Source organism: Neolamprologus multifasciatus, chromosome 22 (genome assembly GCF_963576455.1).
Source record: "Neolamprologus multifasciatus chromosome 22, fNeoMul1.2, whole genome shotgun sequence".
Lineage (NCBI taxonomy): Eukaryota > Metazoa > Chordata > Actinopteri > Cichliformes > Cichlidae > Neolamprologus > Neolamprologus multifasciatus.
This window is the reverse complement of record NC_140459.1, coordinates 3,760,048-3,780,801: the sequence shown is the minus strand read 5'-3', so window position 1 is coordinate 3,780,801 and position 20,754 is coordinate 3,760,048. Positions and strand designations below refer to the sequence as shown.

The following is a 20,754-nucleotide window of genomic DNA, read 5'->3' as shown; positions in this document are numbered from 1 at the left end:
GCAACTTTTTTGTATTTACAGTTTTGAGGGATAAGCCTCTTAAAGTTCTCTAACTAGAAATATATGTTAAAAAAACAAAAACAATTTTCAGGTTTTTTGTAGTTTATTGCACTTTTTTGCAATTTATGTAATTACTATGCACTTAATACAGACATATTATTAAAATCTGGGCTATAATGGTTGTATTGATGTATATCAACTTGAAATGCTTCCAAAAATGGCTCCACAGCATGTAAACATATAATATAAGCTCTGGCGGACTTGGTTCTATGGTAGGTCTTAAAGGGTTAAACTCTGTTGCATTAGTCCTTCTCCAGATGACTTTTTTCTGCCGCTGTTCTCTGCAATAACGTTTAATGTCCACTCTATGACCTGTTATATTTTTCCCCATTTAAGTATGTAAGTAAAGATGATTTATTAAGCGCTTTTCGTAGACAGGCAGTCACAAAGCGCTGTGCACAAAGATAAAAATAAACAGAACGTTACGTAACAAAGTAGACAATATACACAATATAAAAGGTTAAATGTAAATACAAATAAAAAAAATCTATCATATATAAACAGCTTCGGTGGTAGAAGCTCAAATGAAACACTGTAAGACTTTTAAATGGTAAAATCAGTGAGTGTAGAAGTAATGCCTCTGAGCCGAGCTCTGTATGATGTCATTGAGAGAGGACATGTAATCAGATCCCTCCATCCATTCATCCATCTTCTTCTACGAGTCCGAACTCTCATGGGGCGAGAAGAGAGATAAATAAGGGTTGTTTGGATTCCAAGAATAGCTCTGTGTAACAAGTTGTGCCATGTGTCTCACTTCCTGTAGGGATCTTTTTACTCCGTAACACTCATCTGATCTGGCCTGAAAAGACCTGTGAGTTGTCTGCGATGTGATATCCTTTGAAAAGTCTAAAAACGGAGTTCAGGGCAGCTGAAAGAGTTCCCTTTATACCACTTAAATGATGATATCTTGAAATTGCCCAATAATTTCAAGGACTTGTGTTGTGTTATCTGAAATTGTTATTTCAGATAACACAACATGTTATTCACCTTTTTCTTACTTGCAGATTAGACTACTGCAATTCATTGTATTATGGTCAACACGTTCTCACTCCCAAAGCGTAACATTTTAGGCTAGGTGACAAATCGTCAACATATTACGTTTTCGGCTACCCACCACGTTCCTAAATGACGACCTCGGAAAAATGAGGAAATATGAGAACCGTATGGACTCAATCTACAGATGTTCGCTCTTTTTCTTCAAATCACTTAGAAACACGCTATTTAACATCATTAAAGTCCTGGATAAGGTCAGGAAAAAGGTTATGGTTAGGGCTAGGGATAAGGTTAGGTTTAGGGCTGGAATACAGGGCTGGAACGTCTATTACCGCGGGAGCGTCATTGCACTGGATTTCGCCCATAACCCGCCGCGTACCATAAGAACGCCGAAGGTCTCCTTTTGCGTTCCTCAGGAATGCCGCGGGACGTGACAAAACGTCGGCATGTTACGCCTCGGGAGTGAGAACGGGCTCATTATGGTCTAGATCAGGCCTCCATCCATCGTCTTCAGATGGTTCAAAATGCAGCCGCTCGCCTGCTAACTGGTACCAAACGGAGAGAGCATATAACCCCAGTTTTAGCTTCTTTACACTGGCTTCCTGTCTCCTACAGGATCCAATTTAAACTTTTACTTTTTGTTTTTAAGTCACTTAATGCCCGAGCTCCTCCTTACCTGTCCTTACCTGTCTGAGCTCCTCTCTGCCTATGCTCCAGGAAAAACCACGAGGTCTAGCTCAAAACTAATGCTGTCCATCCCACGGACTAACCTCAAATCTCGTGGTGATAGATCCGTCTCTGTGGCAGGTCCCAGACTTTGGAATAGTGTCCCCTTAAATGTTAGATCTGCACAAACACTTGAGCAATTTAAATCATTACTAAAGACACATTTCTATGCCCTGGCTTTTAACACACTATGACCCAAGCATTTTGGTCTTATTTGAATTAGTTTAGTTATTGTTTTAATTCTTTTATTATCCTATTATTGTTTTTTTATTGTTATCATTGTTTTACGTTGTTGCTTTTTAATACCATTTTTATATTGTTAAGCACTTTGTGCAGCATCGGCTGTTTGAAATGTGCTATATAAATAAACTTGACCTTGAAAAATTACATTATTGGTTATTATTATTAAATCACTAGTTAGCACTAGCACTCCCCCTGTTGATGAGTAACAGACCTCTCTTTTTTCACTTCCAGTGGTGTCCATTGAGGACCCGTTTGACCAGGATGACTGGGAGGCCTGGTCTCGCCTGACGGCCCAGGTGGGGATCCAGGTTGTTGGGGATGACCTGACGGTGACCAACCCCAAGAGAATAGAGAAAGCTGCCGAGGAGCGAGCCTGCAACTGCCTGCTGCTCAAAGTGAACCAGATCGGCTCTGTCACCGAGGCCATACAGGCGTACGTCTGCTTTGTCCACAGTTCAATGAGAAATCTCAGAGTGGAGACGATTCACATTTTGAAATGAAAGAAATTACAAATTCTTACATTATTGGGTATTTAAAGATCCATAAATTCAATTTGTCACTGACACAGTGTTGTCCTGAAGCTACAGAGTAACCCTCCACCCCCTCAGGCAGGTCCGTGACCTCGAAGCCTCGGATTGGCCGAACAGAGCTTTCAATCTTTGCTGAGGTGACAGAGAGAGGCACAGCTGTCCAGCTGTCAAAGATGTGGAAATATAGACACACACATACCCAGTGGATGTCGCTATAGTGTCAGTCACATCGGTCATTACCTGTCAGCCATGTTGGCCTTGTTCCATTTATGAAGGACAGGAAGTGACAGGAGATGTTTAGGATAAGGTTCAGCTATCGGTCAGACATACTGCTGACGTGGGTTGGCACTGCTGTGTATATGTTTCTGCACACTTGATGATAAATTTGTGAAGAGTGTGTTTGCTCCAGTCTTGGATGTGTGCATCATCAATAACAGACCAAACTGTCACTCAGGGTTATGAAGCCATCAGTCACAACAGTGTAGCTGGATTAGAGCAGGAGGGGAGGAGGGAGATTAAATGATAGACACGGAGCTGATGACAGTAAAGGTGATGTAGTACATCCATCACATGAAAAGCTTCCTGCATCGTTAATCTGATACATTAGCTACTTTTTTTATAGCTCAGGCGAACCCCGAGGGGGTAATACACTTTATGTCTTAATCTTCATGTTGTTAGCAGGTTAGCATGCGAGATGAGCCGCAGACACAAATGAATTATATCAGATTAATTAACTTGTCCAATTAGCACGGCGCAGTTAATATATGCAGCACAGTGTGGCATCAGTGTGCAGAGGGAAGGTGAACTATGTGCTCACGACCTTCAGTGCTGCCTCGTACTGTGCTACAGTTGTTAGTAGAGGTGGGAATCACCATACATCCCACGATACAATATTATCACAATACTTAACGCACGATACGATATTATTGCAATTTTTTAAAATATTTTGCGATATTCAGATTCTGTACATAAAGGTAAACTTTATCAATATTCATTTTATCTAATATCAAAGTCTCACACTCAGTCTTTCTCTCATTTCTAGTCTAGTCCAACTTAACTGAATGCAACCATCTGGTACAATTATTCTTTATTATTAATTATATATAATTAATTATATATATTAATAATATATATAATTAATTATATATAATTAATTATATATATTAATAATATATATATATATATATAATTAATTATATATATTAATAATATATATATATTATATATATATATATATATATTATTAATTATTAGCTATTCTGAACCATGCAATTTATGAAAACTGTTTTAAAAGTTTTAAACTTAATTAAAATAAAACATGTCTTAAATTAAAATAAGTAAACTGTCACATTTGGACAGTGAAGGAATGTCAGGATTCTTGCTCAGAAAAAGGATCAACATGCTCTGAAGTCAGAGCACAAAAACCTTTTTTGTAACAAAGTATCGATTTCTGCTGTCCCTGTATCGATACATTATTAGCAAACAAAATATCACCATGATACACAGTATCGATTTTTTCCCCCACCCCTAGTGGTTAGCATCCAACCCTCTTCAGTTGTCCACCTAAATAAAAAGTGACTCTTAGTGGTCGCTTTTAGGGATTTATGTCATTGTTGGATTTTGGGGTTGAAAGAAAGCAGAGTTTAGCCTTTCTTGTAGGCATAGCTAAAATTATGTTGTCTCTCGGCTTTGTATGTTCTTGTCCCAGGGTGTCAAACGTTACCCAGTGAACATTTCAACACCGGGAAACCGCTGTCTGACTGTCTTTTGTAGCTGTCTAGTTTTGGTTGAAAGAGTTAGAGAAAATTTAAGTAATGACGGCTTTGGAGATGTAACTTTGCTATCAGGTAGAGATCTTTCTTAGCAAAGGGAAGTTTGTCTGTGGGAACAGTTTTATTATCAATTATTATCCTTATTAAAATGACTAACAGAGTGCTTTGAAATAAACTTTGTCCTTCAGGTGTAAGCTGGCTCAGGCTAATGGTTGGGGTGTGATGGTCAGCCATCGCTCAGGAGAAACAGAGGATACCTTCATTGCTGACCTGGTGGTGGGACTCTGCACTGGACAGGTACGTTTGGAAGCTGACACCAACGTTTAAGTCTCCCCTCCAAACCAAAGTCAATGTTATGGCTGATGTAGGTTTCAGGTTTTTGTCCTTGTAAGGATGTAAGAATCCACAACTATTTTTTTTTCTTGTTGCCTTTAAAATGTCAGTAAACTAAACTTACAGTGAATATTAAGTTTTGTAAGTTTGTTTTAAATATATAAAATAAATTGTGAAGTAAACTGAAGAAGATAAAATAAAGAAATTAGTGCATTTCTTCATGAGAAATTTAGCTTCAGCCTTATATTGTTTTGTATCATTGTTTAGACTAACTGACTATAAGTGAATGGAACTAAATGTCTAAAATAATTATTAATTCTCAGCTTCTAAACACAGAAACAGCAAATACAGTAACAATAACCAATTTAAATAATTTTCTCTTATGACCTTAATTCTTTAGTATGACCTTTAGCCCATAAAATATTAGCATTGTGCTAATGCATGCTGATAATTACACAGCTGAAGCGCAGGTACACCACAATACAAACTTCCATATTTGTACAAAGAAGCTGGTTAGGGTGGCTGAATGATGCTATCCTCTTGCTAAACTTCTCGTTCACCTCACTAAATTTACATTTTTGGGCTACAGCTTCCTTCTGAACTATCATTCAGGTGTTTCCCCGTGAAGCCAGAAGTCCAGAGAGTTCTTGGTGTTATGTTTTAATATTCTGTTGGTCACCTGCAGGATAATGTTTATCTTACTGTTGCAGATTAAAACGGGCGCCCCCTGCAGATCTGAGCGGCTGGCCAAGTACAACCAGCTCATGAGGTCAGTGTGCTGCAGACAGAGAGGTCTCTCTCACATGAACTGATGAAATAAAGACAGTTCAGCTGCTGCTCTGTGAAGATTTATTTTTTACAGCTGACTTGATAACCTGCTTTGGTCCACAGATTGGCTGGTTTGAGTTGGGCTTCATTCATGGCTAACTCATTTTTGACACTTTATGAAAACAAGACATTTTCTGTTAAAGAGTTTTTATACATACACACACACACACACACACACACATATATACATATATACATATATATATATATATATACATATATATATTAGGGGTGCAACGATACACAAAATTCACGGTTCGGTTCGATACTTTGGTGTCACAGTTTGATATTTTGTCGATACAAAAAAAATTTCATGCCTTTTTAATTTGTCATTTATTAAAAATAAAAAAAATTTTTTTAACTCAAAAGTACATTTTTTAAATGTAATGTTGCTGAAACAACAAAGTAATAAAAAAATAAATCTATCTGATGGAGAAATCACTCATCTTTGGAAAAGAGAGTTTATTACAGAGAAATGGCTCTTTCCAAAATAAAAGCTATACTATACGCTTCTTCTGGGCTATATTCTCAGCAGCATATTAAACATATCAGGTCCCCATAAGGAGAATCATGTGCTAACGGCTGTCTAAATGACTCGGGTAAAGTTTGTAGCATGCGTGCTTGTTGTTTTTGTCTGCTTCCACTTGTCTTTGCACTAGGATGACGTCAGAGTAAATGTGCAGTCATATTCGTTGTGTTCCCACTAGTGCTGTCAGCGTAAATCTCATTGAAATGATGTTAACGCCACAACACGGCAAATCTCCGTTAACGAGCTATAGCGGATCGCCCGGTGCGTGGGGCTGGACAGCGTCAACACGTTAACGAGCTAACTGCGCTAACGCACTAGTTCCCACCCATGTAATTGAGCATTGCGTGGCACATCCAACATACTGTTTTACTTTTGTCCATGATGCGCTTACCTTCAGGGTCATACGTCACATGAAGACCAAAATAGTTCCAAAGGCCAGATCTGAATGAGGGTGGGGGAGGTTCAATTTGCCATGTTGCAACTAGCTTAGCTTCTGTCTTGCTAGCTTGCGCTGCGCTCAGTGAATCTGCGTTCGACTACTCCGCCTAGGCTGCACTGTCGAGCGCAGATTCACTGAGCGCTCAACACAGACAGCACCGTCAGAAGAAAAGTTGATCAAATAAATTAAAAATTTTGTATTGTTCGATACATATGCGTACCGAACCGAAAGCACTGTATCGAACGGTTCAATATCAATATGAGTATTGTTGCACCCCTAATATATATATATGTATATGTATGTATGTGTGTGTGTGTATTTAATGTGAAAACTTTCTGAATCTAGAATTAAAATAACTCTAAAAACAGTCCTTTTCTTCAGTATTTACTTATAAATTCCTAATTGGTCCTCTGGCCTGTTGAATGTTTAGTAGCCCCTTTTTTTAGCTCCAGATCAGGCGGCAGCATTACAGCGCAGCTCCTCAGGTGCCTGCTCTGTCCTAGTGCTTACCATCAGAGAGCTAATTGACATGACAGGCGACAGGAGCGCTGGTGTCACCCCATGTGTCCAAGCCAGTCAGTGGCAGGGGGAGGTGGGAGGAGGAGACAGGAGGGAGGGAGATTGGATCGGCTCAGCGGTGTAATCCCATTGGACTGCTGAGGACCTGTTAAGGGTGCAGAGACTTAACGAGCAATAAGTGCTAACCGGCGCAGTCGAGCGTGAACACACACACGTGAGAATCTGTTGTGCAGCAGGTAGATGCTGTAAAGCAACACATGAGCTTTTTAACAATGGTAAAACATCCTGTTTTATTTTTTTATATGACCAATGATCTTCTAATGTTGATTATTTTGCTTTTATATAGGGATATAAATGGATTGTTTTGCCTGCAGCTGTGGTGCAGTGACGTGGCAGCTTGTTGAAGTTTTTATGCAAAGCAGATTATAAGTAAGAAGGCTGTGCTGGACATGCAGATATTATTTTCAATAGATATGATCACATGTCACCAGTGCAAAGAATATAAACTCTTCCTGGTTACAGGCTGACCTTATGAAGAAGAACAGAAATGATTTCCTTCAAAAACAATTAAAAAATGTTGTTTTTGTTTCTGCCTGTAGGATTGAGGAAGAGTTGGGCGACCAGGCTCGCTTTGCAGGCCATAACTTCAGGAACCCCAGCGCTCTGTGAAACTGACTGCTGAATGACTTGCAATGACACACACACACACACACAAACACACACACAAGGAACGAGCCATGTATAAAGACAGATTACAGATAAGCAAAAGAAAATAGCTAAAAATAACTAAATAAATAAATTATGCACTGAACTTAAAGGTAGGGAGATGAAACTGTATGCACACACACACACACACACACACACACACACACACACACACACACAGAGTGAGCAGATGCAACACGTGTAACGCACATGCAGGGGAATAACATAAAATCTGAATATTTATAAGCCAGACATGCACTGTTACTGTAGTTTTAAAGGAATCGTTTGTGTACAGCCAGAGGACAGACCTGCAGAAATAAAGATTAACGTTGTAAACACAGAGAGAGTAACGAGTAAAGATATCAGAAAACCACGAAGACTAATGCTCGCAACTGAAAGAGAACGATGCATTTGGAAGGAAAGCAGCAGTTTCAGGGATGGAGTGAGGCTAATAACTACACACTGTAAACACCTGAACACTTACACACTCTGCCATGTCACACTCTTACCTGGACACTCGAGCACCTGCACTCCTCCCACTTCTGTCCTCTTCTTTCTCTCTATTTTCGTCTCCTTGTTCTTCTTGTCGTGTCCGTCTCTCGGTTCCAGTTGCTCCCTTTTCTTCTCGCCCAGACGTGATTCTGATTATTTGTCCTTCGTCCATGCTTGAGATCCTGCCTCTTTCTCAGAGGAAAAGAAGATAGAATATATGAACCCCGAGTCCCTTTGTTCCTTTGGTTCCTCCTGAATGTCTTTAGAATAGCTGTGATCAAAAAAGAAGAAAACACTTAAAGAGAACGCTTGTCATTGAAAATAATGTGAAAATATGTGAAATAAAAAAGATGGTAATTTACAATTTCAAACACAGCTGAAGGAGTTTTGTCGTTTTGTGTCTGAATCTTTTTTTCAGTGAAATATCAGAATATGAGCTTGTGGAGGTTTTTTGTATTTTTTTTTACTTGTTCAGCTCAGCAGCCAACGAGCTCTGCCAGCGTGAGGCATCTGTTTTCCATCAGTCTGCAATTTAAACAATTCACCGCTTATTTTACAGTAAGCATGTAAGCAATGCAGTCAAACCTGCACACATTGATCACCAGAGATGGGGAGTAACGCGTAATCTGATTACTTTTTTCAAGTAACGAGTAAAGTAAGGGATTACTATTACAAAACGGTAATTAGATTACCGTTACTTTCCCGTAGGAACGCTGCGTTACTGCGTTACTAAAACCGTAATTTTTTTGCGAGAATGTCTCATGACAGTGACGTAAGCGAGTGCGACGTTCGTGACAACAGCTGTGTGCAGATCAACAATGGATCATATATGGAGTGCAGAGAGAGTATGAGCGTGCAGCGTTTAAAGCGTGGAAGTACTGACCTTACTTTGAGTTTGATTCCATAAAAAGTGACAAAAACATTAGTGTCCGTTGTGCGTGGGAAGAAAACTTCTTTTTACAGCGAAAAACCCCTAAACTTCCAAACAAGCACCGAGTAGCTACGACGTAATGGGAAACTCACAGAGAAACTCGCGGATTCTTCCACTGACCGCTGCACACCTGCACCAGGGTAAACCTCCGCCTACCCCACTCCTGCTTTACAGGTGAAAATAGAGCAACAGGACCGCTAGTCTTTGACTTTATTTATTTTCTGCTGTGTTTTACTTGCATCTATTTGAAAGACTGAGTGTAAACACAAAAAATATTTTATTTTATGTGCTGGAATGTGCAGAAAATAAGTTTAAATATTAAACTAATTTCTTCCAGTCAGAGAATGTTGCATATAATTAATTTTTACTTGATGCATAAAGTTAAAAGGTTAAAACTAATAAAACAAGTTTTAAAAAGAGACTTTTCCATTTGATTACATTTTGTATGATGGATTATGTAGAAAAAGTAGAATTGGGCTGAAAGATCTATCACTTTATCACCTATTCAGGTTGTAAATCGTGTTTTTAAAAAGTAACTAAGTAACTAAGTAATTAATTACTTTTGAAAATAAGTAATCAGTAAAGTAATGGGATTACTTTTGGGGGGGAAGTAATAAGTAATTAGTTACTGATTACTTTTTTCAAGTAACTTGACCAACACTGTTGATCACTAAACTGTGAAGATCAAGATCACATTTGTTGATATACTCGCAAAAGCTGTGCATTGTGATGAATATGAGCTACTACATCACTGATCTTCTGGTTTTTAGGTCCCAGTTTAGTTTAGTTTAGTAATTTGTGTATTTTTCTATTTAATGTGATAATATTTAAAATTGCAAACTGGCTTAAAACTATAGCAACAGCTTGGGGAACTTATAATCAATATACCTTAGACAATACAGGAGACTTTTTTGCCATGAAATTAAAATTGTACCATTAATATGTGACTGAAGGACCAATGGTGTTCAGCCATTATTTTGTTGCTCCAGTCCGTCCACGTTTCTCCTGAGAGCTCAGCTTTATCCTCTGATGACGACTGCTATCATGGAGTCATGAAGGGAGCTGCTGGAGGGCGGTGCCTCCATTCAGAGGGCTCACTGAGAGGACGGAAACAATGTCACCTAACAGCTACAATCTCTGGCCATTTCATTAGGTACATCAGTTCAGCTGCTTGTTAACACAAATATCTAATGAGCAAATCACATGGCAGCAACTTATTGTGTGTTGACATGTTCAGGATGACCAGCTGAGCTCAATCTGAGCAGACGGGGGAAAAAAATTATTTAAGTGAACTGAAGCTATTTACCAGATTAAAACAGTTTTTTATTATTTTCTAAAACATGTTTTAAATCAGGAGGATTTATGAAGAAAACCAGTTTTAAATGATTAAAAACAGCCTGGGCAGCAACGGACATGTGACTAAACAGACTCAATCAACTTGTCAACCAACACATGTATTTGATCAGATATGACATCAGTCAGCACAGACCCAGAAAGCAGAGCGACTTCCTGTGATGATAACGGAGCCAGCTCTGTTGTGAACTCGTGATAGAGCCAAGAGTGAAAACGTTTGTGTCGGACATGATGAGTTAAAAAAGAAGAAGAAAAACGCAATATGACCCTTTAAAAAAAACCTTTTATGAAGTAATAGTTTCAAGGATTCTATACTAATCAAATATTATCCTAAAAAAATTTAAATGCAAAGGAAAAATACTTTAACTTGTTTTAACTGCTCATAGGTCACATTTAGGTTTCTTTAACCCTTTAAAACCGGTCGGAGCTGCACGCTCTGTTTTGCGCAACTATTTTTAAATCCCAGTAGCTCTGCAACCAGGAAGCAGAAGTGAAGTGGAAGTGACGTCATTTTCGCGGAAAATGTAGTTTTTTACCATCAGGGCCTCATGAGCCTATACTGGTGTTTTTAAAAGTTATGTTTGACTTTATGACTTTCTGTGTCGTTTCTGGGATGCTTAGGACTCATATTGCACTGCTGGAAATAGTTTATTTTGATGCACATGCTGCTTTTTTGCAAATTTGCATTATAATATTTATTTTCGTTTTTCCTGCAGTATATAAAAATTGGTGCATTTCAAAAATAAAACTATGAAGACACTCAAAATAAATTTCCTGTGGTGGGAAACTATTTTGTGCAACTTTTTTGTATTTACAGTTTTGAGGGATAAGCCTCTTAAATTTCTCTAACTAGAAATATATGTTAAAAAAACAAAAACGATTTTAAATTTTTTTGGAGTTTATTGCACTGTTTTGAAATTTATGTAATTACTATGCACTTAATGCATAAATATTATTAAAATTTAGGCTGTAATGGCTGTATTGATGTATAGCAACTTGAAATGCTCCCAAAAATGGCTCCACAGCATGTAAACATATAATATAAGCTCTGGCGGACTTGGTTCTTAAAGGTCTTAAAGGGTTAAATGCATTCGAAATGGGCAGTGAACCACAAAATAAAATACACTTTTTCCACATTTATTTATTTGTTTTATTTTTTTACTTCTTACATCATTTATTTCCCTGATTTCTTCAGTCAGTGTTAAACCACAACTACTCCTCACAGCTCAGTACCTGCAGACATCTTTGTTTTATCATTTCAAGTAAATTCTGTCTGAAACTTTATTTGTTAAAGACCTAAAGTATCAGTTAGTGCAGTTAGGCGAGACACATAAAGTCAAACACATGAAGCAGCCTGGGCTGACCGATCTCCTGATTCTCTAAGTTCACCTCAGTTTAGCAGCAAATAAAGAATTTAAAAGGAAACTTTACATGGACCACATGAATCTATCCTAATTATCTAAAGTTTCCTTATTTATTCAAGTCAGGAAAATAAAGAATGGAGTGAAAAACATATTTTCTTAAAGGTATTTAGTAGTTTAAATATTCAACATGCGGTTTGTTTTATGAATGCAAACCTCTGGTTTAACTGGATCAGTCAGCCCAGTTTGCAGAAACAAGGTGATACACGGTGCAGATCTAAAGGGCGGGGTGTTTTCCATCGATCCTGCTGGAGCAGTTAAGTGCATTTGTTATGCACGTGCGTTGATGATGTCGACAAACTCTGGCTTCAGAGAGGCCCCGCCCACCAGAAAGCCATCCACATCGCCCTGAGACGCCAGCTCTCTGCAGTTTGCTCCTGTGACCGAACCTGGAGAGAGTAGCAAAATTAACCCGACCTGTGACGTCTGCAGAGGTCGTGCATTTTAATAACAGCATTATTTCATGTATATGAAACTGTTGCACCATCATTGAACCTAACACTTTCCTACTGTAACGTTTGCTTTAGTTAAGCTCGCTGACCTCCGTAGATGATGCGTACAGAGTCGGCCACATCATCGGAGACGTTTGCTCCGAGCCACGCCCTCAGCTTCTCGTGGACCTCCTGAGCCTGCATGCATTGATTAAAATGAGACCTATGCATAAATGAATGCTGCAAACCTCGATGAATTGAAGCGATGCACAATAACACGAGAGACTGATGAAGTCATACAGAAAATACTTCATACCCTGTGTAAACTCTCTTTTTCACATGTGACTGCAAAACTAAAAAGACTAGAAAAAATGAGTTTGTGTTCATGAACAGAATCATCACATCTTCAAAATCAACTCCCAGGATTCATTTCCACGGAGCACAGACTTAAATATGGGCTCAAATTGTGGTCATAAATATTTTGTACTTGTAAATCAGGATTTGTATGTGTAAAAAGAATTTGTGTGTGGACTTAGCCAAAAAATAAGTGTGAAACTCTGCAGTCAAGTTTCAAGTTACAAGTACGAATTTTGACCCTATTTTTCTTCTTTTCATGTGATTGGTCAATGTCATGTCAATCAGGAGGGGTGCTTTATGGAGCTTCAGGTCCTTGAGGGGAATAAATGCCCTTTTACATGCCAGCCCAGCATTTTCCTTCATCACCAGGAAGGAAAACAGTCTGTAGTGGTTATGTTTGGTGATTTCTGTGTCACAGGTTTACGTGCTTAATACAGGGACCTCCAGAGCCTTTTCAACAGCGCTGGGGGGGGAGGGGAGGGGGGGCAGTGTTGTGGAAATGACACAGTCTTCACTAGTGGGGATAGTTACAAAGCTTTCTTCATTATGAATTAGCGATACATGTTTTTATTGAACATTTAAAGAACCAGCAACAAAAACAGAAACTCTTGTAGAGGACATAAAGTCAGGGATAGAAACGACGAGAAGCAGGTGCATCTAGTACAGGTAGAGCTACCGCAAAAACCCACAGAGCTCAGCAGCCAGCGCAACAAATTCTGGATCTTTGGCTTTTAGTTAGCAGTTAGCATTAGCAGCACATGCTGCGTCAGATGTGAAAGGACCTTTATGCTGCGCACTGTGACTCACAGCCATGGTCCTGGGTCAGCCCTGACTTTGTGTTAAACTAATCCTAAAGTAATAATGGTATTTCTAACCACTGATATACCACAACTTTATCCTTTCAACAACTACGGTAAGTTAGGTGACCTAACTGCTATCAGATATTTATATAGAGATCCTCCAGCTTCAAACTGTATTACCCTTCAAGGACCTGCAGTTCAAAAAAGCGCCCCTCCGACAGCGAAACCCATCTGTTCTCTGATTGGATAGTTAAATTTGTGATTGACATGACATTGACCAATCAGATGAAAGGAAGAAAAATAGGGTCAAAATTCGTACTTGTAACTTGAATGCAGAGTTTCTCACTTATTTTTTGGCTAAGTCCACACACAAATCTTTTTTACGCACACACAAATTCTTTTTACACATACAAATCCTGATTTACAAGTACAAAATATTTATGACCACAATTTGAGCCCATACTTAAATCATATAACAATTATGTTACGTGTGCAGCTGATTTGCCCGTGTGTGCAGTTATGTAAAACTAGATATTAAAACATGACAAAGATAAAAATTGGAAATAGGGCAAAACATCCCACTGGACTGGATGTAATGTGAGAAGTTATGATCATTTATGTGCTCACTTATGGGCCTTGCAGTTATGTGGCTGCAGTATTACCTGCTCAGGTGTGGCTGTCTTTCCTGTGCCGATGGCCCAGACAGGTTCATATGCCAGCACGACATTCCCCCAGTCTTTTACATTCTCTGCAACCAAACAAGGTGTTTTATCAGCTGCCACCTGCAGCCAGTCATTGAGCACAACGTGCATTTGGGCTGCAGCAATATCATGTTAAAGACCTGCAAAGTCTGTATAAAGAATATGGAAGTATAATGGTGGACAAGACACATACATCACGATGCCATAAAACAGGATTATGCCTGACATCTACCTTAATAATTAACTTGGTTATCATTTCTTCCAAAACAAATCTGTCTGGTGTGTTTCTTCTTTAAAAGGTTTCCCTGCCTTTCACAAAGAATAAGCAAACTCAAAAGGTCCTTTCTGATCAGGCAACATCCTAAAAGCAGACCACGGCTGCAAGCTGCCATCAGTTCTCCACCTTCGTTGGCTTTAAAGCTGCAAAGCCTGCTTTAACAGAGGCAGCTGTGTCTGTTGAAGGCAGAGACCACTGACCTATTTACATTTTAAATCAGTACGTGGCCTACTTTCAGTACAGAAGCAGAATACAGGAGGCCAAGATGGAACCAGGGAAAAGATCATCAATCAGGTTTTGTAAAGGCTCAGAGCAGACAGAACGAATCCAGAAGCAAAAGGAACTCGTTTTTCTATCTTTATGCACAGAATAAAAACAGAGTAGAGTCCAGCAGTTCACTTTTATGTTTCTGTAACAGTTTTTTTGTCATTATTCATAATCAGAGAAACATTTGAACCATTAAATAACCAAACTTTTGATCTAAAGAACATAATAGTACAAAAAAGGTGTAAAAACATCCGATTTATTTCAAACTGCTCCTTCAAAATATTATGTAATGAATCTCGTTATTAGTTATTATAACTTTATTTAAATGAAATATTTGAGTAAATAACTAATTATTTTAATTTAACATATCGAAAAAGTACGTACATAATAGCGCAACAATAATCATGAATAATAATAATAAAGTAATAAAACATTAGAATAAGAAACTCGAGAAATTAATGACTTATTTTTAGATTAAGACATAAAAAAAGATGCAAAAAATAATATAAAGCAGAAAAGCTAAAATAAAACTAAAAAAAACAGATCATGAAAGCCTACAATAAAAAAAACATCGAAAAAATGTTAATATTTCTCTCGTATTTACCTGCAATGACCTGCGTCTGAGCATAGACGACTTCTTCGGTGGTTCCTGCCTCTCGCTCCTCCAGCTTCTCACCAACGCAGGCGATCACACCCAGATCGTTCTCCAGGGCATGAGCCACCTGAAACGCCGACAAAGTCAGAGTCTACCTGCGCGAACAAGCTGCCATCACTGTGTGTCTGCTGTGCAAACTCTTACAAAGAAATGTGTCGTTGAAATCCAGATAATTGGAAAGTTCTGTGATTCTCACCTTCTGGCCAATCAGCTCGTCACTTTCCCCAAACACATGACGGCGCTCCGAGTGTCCCAGGATCACCCAGTCTGCCCCGCAGTCCCTGATCATGGCTGGGCTGCAGGGAGAGGACACATGTAGGACAGCCCAGGTCAACTCTACGTATATTGAAGTGAAGAAATTTAATGCAATTTGGCTCTTGAAGTTCCTTTTTTTGTTAGGGATGCTTTGTTTTTTGTTGAGTACAATGTTAAAATAAGTTCCTTAAAGAGCAAAAAATGATTTAATATGAAGGCAATATGAGCAGAGTACCAACATGTTGAAGGATTAGCTGTGTTAGTTCAGTGAAAGAGTTAACACTAGCAGTCAAAGATAAAGCCCAACTTTATTGATGCATTTTAGCTTCAAATATCTGATTAAAATACACATTTCTGAAACGTTTTGTGGCGGAGAAATTATTTTTATTTCCTTTCATATGTGCAAAATGTGCACAAACTTGCTGACGTCAACAATTTCATTTGTTGTCCAGTGAGTGTCTCATAGAGCAACTAGTTTAAATTATGCTCAGCAAGCAAAGCAAAAAGGTGGAGGAAGGATTATAGCATTAGCTTAAATAATAACCTCTGGCTGTGGTCGCTGTCCGTGGTGCTGATCAAAAACTGTAATGGTTCTATTGATATTATTTTTGCACAAGTTTTGTGTGTGTGTGTTTGTGTAAGAGAGACACAAATGGGAGATGCTGTGTTTGCACCTGTACAACATAACAGAAATAATATCCGCCCCAAGGCCGATCACAGAGTGGGTATGCCTGTGAGCGCAGCATTATAAATAAAGTATCTGAGTTAGCAGAGATACCTGATCTCTCCAGTAAACGCTCCCTTGGCCACCTTGTAGCAGTTCTGTGCTGCGACGGAGATCCTGGGATCCAGATTGGATCGGGCAAAGTCCAGGTAGATGGAGGGAGCGGCACAAACCACCTCTGAAATCAGACAGAACGACTGGTGTTTGCTGTCATGATTGTCCGAGTTTTATTTTTATTCATTAGTTAAACCAGTGTAAAAGCTCTAAGAGCATTATTGTTGATGTAAATCCTTCTTTGCTCGGATCTTTTTCAACTGTTATACCTGAATAAATGAAGGGAAAACCTGAATTGTGCATTTACAAACACCTGCCGGATTTGAAACAATCCGGAGACCCTGAGAGGCAGTTAAATGGACACAGAGCTAAACTGTGATTGTGGCTGGAGACTGAAATTATTTCATCTAACTGAAGGTTACAGTTGCTTTCATCACCAACCGCCTCCAGCAGCCTGCCTCATTTTAAAGACATTAAGAAACAGTCGTGAATACTCTGTAAGAGAAAATAAATGAATGCAGAGCTGCTTAAATATAGCAAAGAGAATCAGTTACTTTGGTCAATAATTATTTAACACAGATTTTGAGAAACTGTGTGTTTTAATCATCGTTTCATGCATTTGTATCTGTTCTGTTCTGGACTGCGTGAAAGCAAAAGCAAAGAATTCATTGTTAAAAAGTGCTTTATCTCAATTGTCTGGTTTTAAAAACTCCTTGAATAAAATTTGAGTAGTTGCACACTCCTATTAGAGGTGGGAATCACCATACATCCCACGATACGATATTATTGCAATTTTTAAAAATATTTTGCGATATTCAGATTCTGTACATAAAGGTAAACTTTATCAATCATCATTTTCTCTAATATCAAAGTCTCACACTCAGTCTTTCTCTCATTTCAGTTTGATTGTTGACAAACTGAACGGTTTGTATTACAGTCTAGTCCAACTTAACTGAATCAACCATCTGGTACAATTATAGCTATTCTGAACTATGCAGTTTATGAAAACTATGCAGCCCCTTCAGCAACTGAAGAATTTGAAAGTCAATTAAAACAAAATATAATTTTACATTAAATAAAAAAGTTTTAAACTTCATTAAAATAAAACGTGTCTTAAATTAAAATAAGTAAACTGTCACATTTGGACAGTGAAGGAATGTCAGGATTCTTGCTCAGAAAAAGGATCAACATGCTCTGAAGTCAGAGCACAAAAACCTTTTTGTAACAAAATATCGATTTCTGCTGTCCCTGTATCGATACATTATTAGCAAACAAAGTATCACCATACTACACAGTATTGATTTTTTCCCCACCCCTAACTCCTATGTACAAGCTTATCATAAGCACATGTTTTTGTTCAGTGATGCAGCAGGCTTGTATTTCAGTGATTGAGCCTACATGAGCATGAATGAGTGTGTAAAGACAGGCTAAAGACTTTGTTTTTGCAACAACAACAAAAAAAAAAACATCAGTGTGTAAAAAATAAATAAACTGCTGGATCACACAGTTTTATGTCAGAGTGCAGCATATTAGTACAAAAAAATCCTTGATTCAAAGATTTGGTGTTCAGTATTTGGTCAGTTTGGCCTCTAAAACCCAAATGAGCCTCAAACACGTCTGACTGGTGGAGGGAACCCAAGCTGTGAAGTGTGTGAAGACACAGGGACTGTTCACAGACTCAGACTAACCTCAGCTGTCGAGCACAGCAATAAAAACTATGATTTATGTTCCATTTGATGGGAAAAGTATGAAGAGGCAGGAAATTAATTCCTCAAAGTGAAGCGAGAGAATGAGAGGCCTTCACGTGACGCCTCCTGATCACGTGACTTTCAATGTCACTGTGTTACCTGTGAAGCATCAGCAGCATCCCCCCCCCCCTCCTCTGTCAGCCCCTCCCACGTCACCAATCACCAATCGCTTTTATTGATCCCCTCTAACCGCCACACAGTCGGGTCAGCGGTCCCGGCAATAATCTGGGGCTGTTACCGGTCTCGTCGTGCAGGCTGGCGGTGTTCAGGGTGCTGATGAGCTCTCCAAGACTCTCTTTGTTCCCGTTCATCTTCCAGTTTCCACCCACGAAGAACTTGCGGAGCGCCATGGCCGGCGAATGTTAGCTGGTAGCCGGTGAGGAGAGGAGCTGGAGGTCGATCTGGAGTCCGGCCGGTGTGCAGGTCAGGTGATGCCTCAGCTCCAAACACCGGCAAACGTCCCTCTTCTTCTGCGTGGGATTATGAAGGCAGTCGCAGAGCTTCACGGGACGTTACCTCCACCTGCTGTACAGAAGTTGTCTTTCCCACCATGGATGCAAAAGTACATTCACAGGGTATTCTCATGGAAACCGCTCAGAAATGTTAAGATTTTGAATTAAGCTTCTCGTGGCATTTTTTTGTTCGTTGTTTCTCTTCTCTGGTTGTCTCTACTTTCAGTTTTATTTTTTCCAATAAAAAGAGACAAAAGACACAATGAACAAAGTCAAACATGAGTGTTGACAGTATAACAATTTTATTGTTATTTATATTTTCAGTAATATTGTTATTGTGAGTCACTTTGGGCATGATGATCATGTAAAACAAAAACAGGATTTAAATGGATGGAACTAAGAATAATCAGACCTCCTTTAAAGTTATCAATATTTTACTTTGGTCAGTAATATTTAATTGATTCAGTTCACTGTAATTATAATACCTTGAAAATGTATTTCCCAAATTTACAATCATAATATGTAAAAATCGGATGCTTTTATTGTGAAAATCATGCCAAAAATACCATAAAATCACAAGCAAGTCATTACTGTAGCATTATATTCTGTCTAAATGATACATTTTGCTAAATTGTACCTTTATGTACAAAACTTTTGACTATTGACTAGCTTTTTAAACTTTTTGAATGATATATATATATTTATTTAGCTTCTCTTCATTGATTTTTTGAAAGAGAATGGAGGTTTTCTGGAACAACTTCAATGACGCCCAAAGTTCATAGAGAAGAACACGGGTCTGAAGCTCCAGCAACACTTAGAGTATAAAGAACAGCTTTATTATTTGACCAAGGCTTTGACCTGTGGCCTTCATCATGTCATCCATCCATCAGGTCATTGTCTTCATTGGTTGACTGTACATTTTAGAATTTACTTTAAAGTTTTAGTTTTTCCTTTTAGGGTCCTTGTTAGGTTTATATCGTTGATTGTCATTTATGCTTAGAAATATTTAACCATATATGCTTAGAGGTGTATAATTGATTGTGTAGTGATCAGTGTTGGTCAAGTTACTTGAAAAAAGTAATCAGTAACTAATTACTGATTACTTCCCCAAAAAAGTAATCCCGTTACTTTACTGATTACTTATTTTCAAAAGTAATTAATTACTTAGTTACTTAGTTACCTTTTAAAAACACGATTTACAACCTGAATAGGTGATAAAGTGATAGATCTTTCAGCCCAATTCTACTTTTTCTGCATAATCATCATACAAAATGTAATCAAATGGAAAAGTCTCTTTTTAAAACTTGTTTTATTCGTTTTAATCTTTTAACTTTATGCATCAAACAAATATTAAATTATCTGCAACATTCTCTGACTGGAAGAAATTTGTTTAACATTTAAACCTATTTTCTGCACATTCCAGCAAATAAAATAAAATATATTTTGTGTTTACACTCAGTCTTTCAAATAGATGCACGCTCATACTCTCTCTGCACTCGATATATGATCCATTGTTGATCTGCACACAGCTGTTGTCACGAACGTCGCACTCGCTTACGTCACTGTCATGAGACATTCTCGCAAAAAAATCACGGTTTTGGTAACGCAGTAACGCAGCAACGCAGCGTTCCTACAGTAAAGTAACGGTAATCTAATTGTAGATTGCAACAAGTTACAAGTAACGCGTTACTGCCCATCTCTGGTAGTGATAGGATGATCCTTAATAATCTGCAAAGGCTTTGTGTGCATTCCAGAGTGTTCTGGCATTCACAGCCACATCCTGGGAGCGTGGGAGAGGTCGTACCTTCTCTTATTGTTTTATGGTAAACGTAGCTATGTCAGTTTTAGGCTAAGTGCCTTTTGTTTAGATGAACTACTGGACTTCCAGACCAGCAGGTTTACACACACACACACACACACACACACACACATACTTACACAACGCACAGGCAAGGTACTCTTTGTGTGTATATATACGTCGTATGTTAATGCACCTATGCATATTCATGTAACCTCAATAAAGAGCAGTGTTACGAGGGAGCAGATGAGAGCGACTGGGGTCAAGCGAAGGGACGGCGTTTGTCCAGTTCTCTCCCGTGCACGAGAAACATGAAGAACTTTGCCTACTCGTGTCTTGCTTTTCTGTGTAATTAAATTGT

The 20,754-nt window shown here is 38.5% G+C and overlaps 2 protein-coding genes across 2 annotated transcripts in view; one reads left to right on the top strand and one right to left on the bottom strand.

Annotated features, from left to right (window-relative positions):
• The window catches only part of LOC146492656 (gamma-enolase), a 31,292-nt gene extending 22,748 nt beyond the window's left edge, over window positions 1-8,544 (top strand). Inside the window, exons 10-13 of the mRNA XM_085149567.1 lie at window positions 2,254-2,455; window positions 4,513-4,621; window positions 5,368-5,426; window positions 7,572-8,544. Coding sequence (XP_085005693.1) covers window positions 2,254-2,455; window positions 4,513-4,621; window positions 5,368-5,426; window positions 7,572-7,641 — 440 coding nt within the window. The 3' untranslated portion in view covers window positions 7,642-8,544. The remainder of the gene's footprint in view (window positions 1-2,253; window positions 2,456-4,512; window positions 4,622-5,367; window positions 5,427-7,571) is intronic.
• A 3,030-nt stretch (window positions 8,545-11,574) lies between these two features.
• tpi1a (triosephosphate isomerase 1a) lies at window positions 11,575-18,623 on the bottom strand. Its single transcript, XM_085149572.1, has 7 exons — window positions 18,382-18,623; window positions 16,396-16,519; window positions 15,559-15,658; window positions 15,312-15,429; window positions 14,125-14,210; window positions 12,416-12,503; window positions 11,575-12,263 (listed from the first exon to the last, which is right to left on the bottom strand). Exons 1-7 carry the CDS (start codon window positions 18,491-18,493, stop codon window positions 12,145-12,147), a joined length of 747 nt encoding a protein of 248 aa, XP_085005698.1. The 5' UTR covers window positions 18,494-18,623; the 3' UTR covers window positions 11,575-12,144.
• Window positions 18,624-20,754: the final 2,131 nt, after the last annotated feature.